Consider the following 10,336-nt stretch of genomic DNA (forward strand, 5'->3'; position numbering starts at 1 on the left):
GCCTCTGGCCATACCAGCTCCACGTTGGATCCCATTTCCTCAAATACAATGTCAAATAACGTGAACACATATTCTACCATGTATTTGCACAATCACAACTAGTCAACCAGGCACATTACAAATTTTACAAATTACATGAGCATAGGGATTACTGATCCCAGGCTTTAACATCATCAACGCAATGTGACACATTTTGTGCAAATACATGTTAATGCAATGCTTATGTGAATTACAAACAATTTCACCTGTTTTATTTATGGATCCATACTCGTGTGAGTGCAATCTAGGCAAGTTCTGCACTTCACACACATGACAATTATTGTCATTTCATACACAACACAAACTACATAAATAAAAAATATAGTGGAAGGAAGCAAAGCAAAGCATCTACTCTGCTATCTGCTTGCTAAGCAATTGTCAGATTTCATCTTTCTTTCTATCTTTTTCTTCAGTCATCCACAATCGTCATAGATCAACCTTTATTTCAAATGCTTTGCACTTTTATTCATCAGTTTATTATTATCTGTTCTCATTTATCATACGCAAGTTTAGTAACAAATGAACTAATATTTATTTCAAAAAATATATAAATTCTAGCGCCAGAGAGGTACTCTGCACTCTGCACTGCTTCAAATGTGGAAGTTTTTGAGGGCCTCCTCCAATTCAACACCATTATCTTATTCATATCATTACTGACATGTTATTGACATGTGATTGACATCTATTTTCATTCGTTTTTTGACATATACCCAAGCAACAATTACCATGCAATTCAAGCACAAAGAAGAGATGCCAAATCCAACAACATTGATGGTACAAATTTGGGAAAACCATCACTCTAACCCTAAACTCAAATTCCATAAATTACTCATCAAATGCTTTGCACTTCTATTCATGAGATTATTATTATCTTTTCTCATGTTTCTCAGGCAAATTTAGTAACAGAGGAAATCATATTTATTTGAAAAAATATATATACATATTCTAGCGCCAGAGAGATAATCTGCACTATGCACTGTTTCAAATGTGGAAGGTTTTGAGGGCCTCCTCCAATTCAACACCATTATCTTATTCAGATCATTATTGACATGTTATTCACTTGTTATTGACTTGATTTTCATTCTTTTTTTAACATATACCCAAGCAAAAATTAACATGCAACTGAAGCACAACGAAGAGATGCCAAATCTAACAAAATTTATGGTACAAATTGGGGAAAACCATTACTCTAACCCTAAACTCAAATTCCATAAATTACTCACCAAATGCTGGTTATTGCAAGCCGTCTGTGTGGGGTGTTTCTGTTTCTTTGCTCCACAAATGGAACCTACCACTTCCAACGAATACAGCTTCTCTCCTTCCCCTTCCCCTGCTTCGCCCCTTCACTGATTTGGAATCCACACTTTTCCCCTTCTACTCAAAATAACTACTTTTTCAAGGTCTGGAGAACGTGAGTGGCCAATCGTTGCCTTCAACTGTCGTTAGCCGTTGCCTTCATTGGGTTTCTCAGCCCTCTGGGTTTTAGAGAGAGAGAGTTTTTTCAGGACAGACTTCGAACTTGCTTCTTCTGCTTCTTTTTCGGACGTGTTTCCCTCTTCTTCTTCCCTTTGGACGTGTTGGATATTCAATTCGGGTTTGGGTTGCCCACCTACCCAATTGTGAAACTTTATCTCAATTCTCCCCAGCCCTTGGATTCATCTGATGGCTATAAAGGGAACCCCTTATAACTTACCCCTTATAACTTTCCACTCATTATAGTCAGCCCTTTGGTGTTTTGCTTTCTCAAACTTTCCTAGAGTATGTGGGCCCGTGAAGTTTTGGGACATGCCGTAACACAAAAGGAAGGCATTGTGTTGCTTCTTTCCTTTTGATCTTTCACGTGGTGGATTTGTGGGTTTGACCCCATGATGATTGGTGGGTTTTACCACAAAAGGGATTCATCACCATAGAATTTGGTTCATGGGTTTTATACCCAAGCATGGAGGACTTCAAGAGAGGAGCCTCATTGCAGATGCAACGTGTATCTTTGATTGCTTCTGTCTTTGCAAGGAATAGAGATTTTAAGCCTTATTTTTTTGTATCTCTGCAACCTCATGGCTGCTCCTCTGTCTCCCCTCATATTTTTTCTTTATTATTGCTGTGCTTTATAGGCTATAAATCTGAGAGATCTCTTTAGTGAATGATTTTTTATTCAAATATTGAATAATATCAACTCCACAAAAACAAGAGTTGCCAACCTCTCTTGAAAGTTTTCATTGGTTGGTCAAACTCCCCTATCTCCAGCCTTGTCATGCTATTTATCAGCTAGCTTTGAGACTGAGGATAAATAAACTCCAATTTGAAAAGCCCAACAGCTTTCTTCCCACAATTTCTGAAAACCTGATCACTTCCTTTTCTCTAGGATTATGATCAAAGCCAATTTGACTTCTTTGTTGTTTCAATGCACGTGGGTATCAAACCCACTCAAAGTTGTGGGACTTATCCAATCCCACGTTTGATTTTTTTTTTTATTGAATTTTTTTGGTTCAACAAAAAGATGAAAAATCATGGGATAGCCTGTGTTTGTGCAAAAATCCGCACAGGAGAATATTCTCTTATGGATTCTTCAACCTTTGATCTTCCTTCTCTCTCTTCCTGGATTCCTATGAAAAAAAAAGGGAGTAAATAGATCACACCCGGGGAGTATTGGCCAAAGGTCTTCCGATGCCTAAGTTATGTCGATTTAATCTAGGAAAAATAATAGCTAAAAAAGGGTACGGAGATGTATGTATGGTGTGAACTGGGCTGCTGGAGCCGTGTATGTAAAATATGGAGAGTGGAGAGTAGTGTGGCTCGCGGCGATGTGGCACCGTCGGCTAGGGAGAGAGAGATGGAGAGTTTTAGGTATTTTCGGGTTTTAGAATTTTCTTAGCATCTAGGGTTTTTGCAAATAATTTTCTAGTATTTTATCAGCATCTAGGGTTTTGCAAAGAATAAACTCTTATTAGGAAGGAGTTTATTCTTTCCCCAAGTTGTAGAGATTGAGTCCGTTAGGGATTTTATTGGGATCAAATCTTCTAATTTGATGATGATAATATCTCCTAATTAGGATAATATCTAATTTGGTGGTATTGTCTTATTAAATAATGATAATATGTCATATTTAAGATATTATCCCTAATTTTAGTATTAATTAATTGACCAAATAAATATACTCAATTAATTAACGTAAGGGATATTCTTCTTATTCACGTGGCGTCTTGTGATTGGAGACTGAAATATTTGCTCCCATAGCTTGCAATATTGTTTTCTTTGTATATTAGTTTGAATTAGGTATCTAGTTCACTCGTAGAATCATTTTGCTTTGTTCATTAACCTCAATGAAAATTAACCAACTTTATAGCAGCATGTCACATGACTTGATATAATCATGTCAATCAATAACATCAGAGCGTTCTAGTATTCTCTTAAAATGTATTTTGAAATGTATAGGATAGGGGGTGGGGTTAAATTTGAAGAGCACTAAGAGCATCTCTAGCAGAGTTGCTATACTCTAATTCTTAACTATTTTGGCTAGAATGAGGGCAAAACGCAACTTCAGCAGATTTGCTATAAAGCTCTCTATTTTGGACAACTCTCTATTTGAGTTTGGTGGCTCTCTACATTTAGAGGGGAGGAGAGAGAAATTGAGGGTCCATAGAAGTAATTTTACAAAGGTATAAATTTGTCTTAAAAATTTAGAAAATAAGATGAGTAGGAAAATAGAATAAGGAGTGGAAATAGCAGCACTCAATGAAAAAAAAATATGAAGAACGTGAATCATTCAAAACGCATGAGAAATTCAAGAATAATTTGAATCACTAATCGAAACAACATTCACACGCGGTGGCATCCGTAAGACCAATAATTGTATGGTGTCTATTTGTTGGTCCCAAATAAGACCAATAATTGTAGCATGTCTGTTTCTAGAGGTGGCATCCTTAAAATGGACCACATGTGGGTCTGCCTTCTTGAAAAGATTGTACAAATTAATTAGTGATGAGAAAAATCGGGTGAAATGTATACTTTTCTTCTTCAGCAATGTGACACAATTAAATGTTGAAGGATTACAGAATTAAAAAAATTCATTTAACAAACAAATTGAAAACTGAGGAAGAAATAGGGGACTACAGATATGATCTTGTAATAATGGAATTCATTGTCTTTGGAAATGGTGAATCTCCATATTCATGCAGGTTTTAGCTTCAAGAAGTTAGAATATATGTATTCACAGGCCTGAGTGGCTTTGGCTCTTCTTCCTTTCTCAAATACAAAGATGAAAATGGGGTATTGGTACCAATATGCTTGCCATTATCGGACATGGAGAGATTTCAGCAGGAGCTCGAGAGGATGACTCTGGAGCCTCTGAACAATAAATCAGCTAGGATCACGTCAAGGATGTAAAAAATTCATCAAATGTCAGATCGCTTACTGTATGATGTCAATGAATTTTGGAATGCAACATAAGAACTAGATGCAAAGGTTTGTGTTAACATAAAAATAAATTGCAATCTAATCGGCAATGTGTTGTAATTCGGGGAAAAATAAAACATAATTTGGTGTTTGTGAACCATAATTGAAATCCACGCGTACAAATGAGTTCATATTATATGGGTAGACACTTACCTTCCTCAAACTAAACATAGAAGGATTGAATAATTGTGAATGATATTATACTTCTCTAAGAGGAGGATATATACAAGTACAAGTTGACTTTTCCTATAAGAAAAAGTAATAAGCTAATTATAAGGAATCCTAACTAGAGGTAACTATTCTAATTAGGTAACATGAATTACACAAAGAAATCAGGGATCATGGGGCTCATGCCAACATTCCCCCTCAAGTTGGTGCGTAGATATCTCCTACGCCCAACTTGTCAAGTGATTCATTAAAAACCTTTGCCGACACCACATGCGTTAAGACATTTGTCATATACTCTTCTGACTTTACAAATGGTATATTGATTAGCTTATCTATCAGTTTCTCCTTGATATAATGCCTATCGACTTCAACATGCTTAGTTCTATCATGTTGAACTGGATTATTTGCTATCTCTCTCGCAGCTTGGTTGTCACAGGAAAGCTCCACAACTTTCTTTGGTGGAAAACCAATTTCGGACATGAGTATCCTTAGCCAAAGAAACTCACAAACATAAAAACTTTTATTAAAATTAATAAAAATATTTGAATTAATTTAAAAATATTAACTTACTCTTAATTTCGGGCTGATTGATAAAGTCCTTCTATAACTACAAATAGTTTAAAAGATTACATAATTTTCAGTTCAAAAAACGAACTTAACATTGTTTCTCTTTGACAAATTGGAAGCTTTAGCACAGAGCTATTTCTGGTTCACAATGACAGAACATGATCCAACGGCCTCGGAGCCTTGAGGTGTGGCTGGGAGGTGGAGTTTGACAGGGTGGTGGGTGGTTGTTGGAGAGAGAGAGAGAAGATAGAATGGTGGCGGCGGCTGGGATTGGATGGTGTTGTCTTGTTTTTTTATTTCTTTTTATTTTGTGGATCTCATTTTTATTTATGTAGTTCTTAGTTTTTATTTTTAAAATTGAATTCAATTATTTATATTAGTTTTTTGAAAGTTTTTTAACCGTAGATTAACAGATTGGACTATATTGCCTAACAGTTGTAAACACAATAACTAATAAATTGGCCAAATTGAAAATACAGAGACTAAATTGGCCAACACTGTAAGAGACAGGGACCATCTTGACATTTAAGCCTAAGATATATCTAACTCTTCATTATAACCATTAATAAAGAACATAAGAGGGTTTAGAACACACAACTTTTAATGCTTTTGAGAAGAAAATTGATTTTGGATTTTTTTTTTTAAAAAAGCAATCTTTAAAATTCTGAAGATAAGGTGAGTGAGGAAATAGAACTATGAGTGTAAATAGCAGCACTCAATTAATGAAAAAGGAATGAAAAACGTGAATCATTCAAAACGCATGAGAAATTGAAGAATAATATGAATCACTAATAATCCAAATCTTTTCCATGCGTGGTCCTTATGCTTTATATTTGTGGCATGGAAAAGAATTTGAATCACTATCAATTTGACTGGATTGTGTGAAATGGAAAAGAAAAGTGGCACAAGTATAGTAACCTTTTCTGGCACCGTCTATCAATTGATGTCAAGCCACAGAACCACAAACACGTCTATAAATACTTACCGGTCTATCATAAGTGTAGTACTTGTGCTTTTATTTTAAAGTTTTCAAAATTTTCTTTGGTAGGTTTTCAAGCCCACTCACTTGTGCAATGATTTCCCCATCCGCCCTCCTATTTCAGGTGAACCGTTTGAAGCCAGAACTTATAACACCGGCGAAGCCAACACCTCATGAGACAAAGCTACTCTCTAATATTGATGACCAGGAAAGCCTTAGGTTTCAGGTTCCAGTCATAATGTCTTACAGGAACAATAATCCTTCCTCAATGAACGCAAATCGTGATCCGGTTAAGGTGATTAGGGAAGGACTAAGTAGGGCATTAGTGTATTACTACCCTTTGGCTGGCAGGCTCAGGGAAGGACCTAATAGGAAGCTTATGGTGGAGTGCAATGGAGAAGGTGTCTTGTTCATAGAGGCTAATGCTGACGTCACGCTTGCGCAACTCGGGGACGCGATTGCACCTCCTTCTCCATTCTTAGAGGAGTTTCTTTATAATGTTCCAGGCTCTGATGGGATTCTTGGTTGCCCTCTGTTGCTGATTCAGGTGAGTATTTGTTAGTTAACTGCAGGTTAATTAATATCTGTTTTTGAATTTCTTGGTGGATCTTGGCCTTCTATACAATGAAAGTTTCTGATTGCTAGAATTTACTTCCATGGAATCTTTGCCTCTTTATGGATTTGAAGTAGCTTGGTGAAGGTCCATTACTGTTAATTTGTACCATATTGGTCCCAAATAAAACCATCTACTGACTTCTAAGATTGTACAAATGGTGAGATATCAGGTGAGTTAAAACAAAGTTTGATATACAAAAAGTTAATAAAAAATATCTAGCCTCATAGTTCTCAAGTACTATATGTTGCTCTGAGCTGTTGTCTCTTCCAACGGGAAAAAAGATAGTTGGATCTAGGTGGATATCTTTACCATAAAAAAAGGGCAATAGCAACCTTTTGTCACTAACTAATTGGTATCGGTGACAATTGATGGTTGGTCAATGCTTTTGTTTACTTATCACTATTATTTGTGACTAATCTTTCACATTTGAATACTTTGGTTACAGTTGACTTAAATATAATAAATATAAAAACTAATTATTGTGATTAACACCCAAACAGTAATTTTTCATGACTAATATTTGATTAGAGCCTTTGCTAATAATTGTAATCCAATAAAATATTCAGGGGATTACCCAACCTCTCGCTCTCTCTCCTCAAACAAATCGAAACTTACCCCTTTTCTTTTGTAAGCTCTTCTCTCCCAAAAACAACTCCTTTCTCGTCTGATTAGTCGTACCAAATTTTATAACATTTGAATTAGCAGAAGTATTTTCTTGAATATGAGTTAGTCGTACCAAATTTTTAAGCTAGTGGCTTCCCATCGAGAAAGCTCTACCTTCATGATTCTATTACTTCCTAAGTTTTAATGAATGATTGATTTTCTATAATAAAAGAAACCAAAAAAAAAAAAAAAAAACTCAACTCTCATCTACAAATTTGAACTCAAACGTATCTTTAAACTAGAAATTGAGTACCAATAGAAGTCAAACGTATATACAAGTAAAAATGTTAAGGACACCAAATTCATACACCAAATTTGAATTCCAAATGAGAGGTGGCATTAGCCACATCATCAGATTTTCAATTAAATTTGACACATGGTTAATCTATTTTATCACTAAAATTTAAAAACTAATTTGTGATTTAACCTAAAAATTCACCACTACAAAACGCCCATGTTTTATTAACACCCCTCGTCCGTTGTTCCGCCCGCTGAACTCTCCTCCGTTGTTCCGCCCGCTGAACTGCCCTTTACTAATACACCAAATTTATTTATTTTCTTATTCTAACCCCAAGTATCATCAACAAAATAAACTTCAATATGTACACCCATCAAATACGGGATTTATAGAAAGGATTTCATTGAAACTCAATGTCATTATTCGAGGTTTTGGGATCCTGCCTTTGAAACTGGAAAGCCCACATGTTCGCCCATAAAAGAAGGGACATTTTTGTTATGAGGATTATATGATCCCTGGTGGTCTAGAGTGGTGAGGAGCAACGCAGTAGGCAGCAGGCACGACGGAAGGAGGATTGGTGGTTGTAAGTAAAACACGAGTATTCTGAAGTGGTGGCTTTTCAGTTAACTCATAAATTAGTTTTTAAATTTTTTTGTCTAAATAAATAGATTAATGATTAGCACATGTCTCAATTTTAATTAAAATCTGATGATGTATAGATTTGATGTCCCTAGCAGTACTCATATACAAGACCCTTGCTGAATCTATTATGCGCAAAATATATTGAGATAAAAAATTACACTGAGAATATGAAGGGAAAAGCTTAGTGATTAATTCAAGCTTCTACAATATACAGGTAACCCGTCTTTCATGTGGAGGTTTTATACTTGCATTGCGCCTAAATCACACAATGTGTGACGCAGCTGGGCTTCTCCAGTTCTTGAACGCCCTTGGGGAGATGGCACAAGGCGCACAAGCGCCATCTACTACACCAGTGTGGGAGCGAGAGCTCTTGGGTGCTCGAGATCAGCCACGAATTACGTGTGTGCATCATGAATATGAAGAAGGGATTGATGCTCAAGGCTCATTACCAAGCACTAACAAGCCAAACATGGTCCAACGATCTTTCTATTTTGGGTCCAAGGAGATAAAGGCCATTCGGAATCATATTCCACCGCAGTTATCAACCTGCACTACATTTGATTTGATAACAGCTTGTTTGTGGAAATGCCGCACACTTGCACTTAGAATGAATCCAAAACAAGTTGTTCGCGTTTCATGCTTAGTCAGTGCACGCGGTAAGCGCCACAATGTACGTCTTCCCTTGGGATATTATGGCAATGCGATTGCATTTCCTGCTGCAGTTTCAGAGGCTAAAGATGTATGTACAAATCCATTGGGATATGCTTTGGAGTTGGTAATGAAGGCAAAAGCTACAGTGAATGAAGAGTACATGAGATCAGTTGCAGATCTTATGGAAATAAAAGGACGAATACAAAAATATCCATTGACAGGGAACTTCATAGTTTCTGATACAACGCGTGCAGGTTTTGGAGAGGTCAGTTTTGGTTGGGGCAAGCCGGTATTTGGTGGACCTGCTAAGGCCTTGAATTTGATTAGCTTCTATGTTCAACACAAATGCAACAATGAGGAGGGGGTATTGGTACCAATATGCTTGCCATTATCGGACATGGAGAGATTTCAGCAGGAGCTCGAGAGGATGACTGTGGAGACTGTGCAGACTATGGAGGATATATATGACACAAAATCAGCTAAGATCGTGTCAAGGATGTAACAAATTTTCTCAAATTTTAGATTTCTAGTATGATGTCAATGGATTTCAGAATGTACCATAAACATTAGATGCAAAGGCTTTTGTGTGTGTATATGCATAGCCGCTTCTCTTTTATGTGCGACATGTCAGGTTATTGTTATTTTCGTGCATATGTATGCTTGACTTTTTCTATGAGCTTTATTCCAACAAAAATTATTGGTGTTGTAGTTGGATGACCATTTTTGGAGTGAAGTTAGCGAGATCAAACTTTTTCCACCGCTGGCCGCGGCTGCAAGGCCAACCCCTCTCCGGTCAGCCGCGTCACAACCACTAGCAACCAGCAGGCTAAACGAAGAAGGCCCTTCCCCCAACTTACTGCCATGGAAATCTATCACTGCCAAATTACTAAAGACTTATTTGCTTATTGGCCTTCGTATGAAGCCTATATTGCCATAGAGGATTCAGTTTATTCTTCAATACCATAAACCCACCTCCTTTTAGATCCTCAATCTATTTCATTGAACCCTACATTGAGAGAGAGAGAGAGAGAGAGAGAGAGAGACAAGATCAACCATGGCAATTATTAGGTATACTAGATGATGATTCTCAAGCCTCTTTTTAATGTTCAAGGTTGTGTTGAGAAATTGTAAGGTAAAGAGATATGAAAGATGGGGAAAAAAGGAAGATGAGCCACAACCATGACAGGCCATTGGGGTGGGGGACCTTGTCGGCGAGGAAGGGATGGGGCTGCTATTTTTTTTCTTGAAGTTTTGTATTTTTATTTTTTTAAGTTGACAATGTAAAAATAAACTTTTAAATCCAGCTGGATAAAGAGTTTTT

The 10,336-nt window shown here is 36.7% G+C and overlaps 1 protein-coding gene across 1 annotated transcript; it reads left to right on the forward strand.

Moving 5' to 3' along the window:
• The first annotated feature begins 6,237 nt into the window (after window positions 1-6,237).
• On the forward strand, window positions 6,238-9,666 carry LOC117629287 (methanol O-anthraniloyltransferase-like). Its single transcript, XM_034361829.1, has 2 exons — window positions 6,238-6,752; window positions 8,579-9,666. Exons 1-2 carry the CDS (start codon window positions 6,300-6,302, stop codon window positions 9,515-9,517), a joined length of 1,392 nt encoding a protein of 463 aa, XP_034217720.1. The 5' UTR covers window positions 6,238-6,299; the 3' UTR covers window positions 9,518-9,666.
• Window positions 9,667-10,336: the final 670 nt, after the last annotated feature.

Source organism: Prunus dulcis, chromosome 5 (genome assembly GCF_902201215.1).
Source record: "Prunus dulcis chromosome 5, ALMONDv2, whole genome shotgun sequence".
Lineage (NCBI taxonomy): Eukaryota > Viridiplantae > Streptophyta > Magnoliopsida > Rosales > Rosaceae > Prunus > Prunus dulcis.

Coding starts and splice junctions, on each gene's coding strand:
- LOC117629287 (XM_034361829.1), top strand. CDS start 6,300: ATGATTTCCCCATCCGCCCTCCTATTTCAGGTGAACCGTTTGAAGCCA. Junction 6,753..8,578: donor GCCCTCTGTTGCTGATTCAG/GTGAGTATTTGT, acceptor TACAATATACAG/GTAACCCGTCTTTCATGTGG.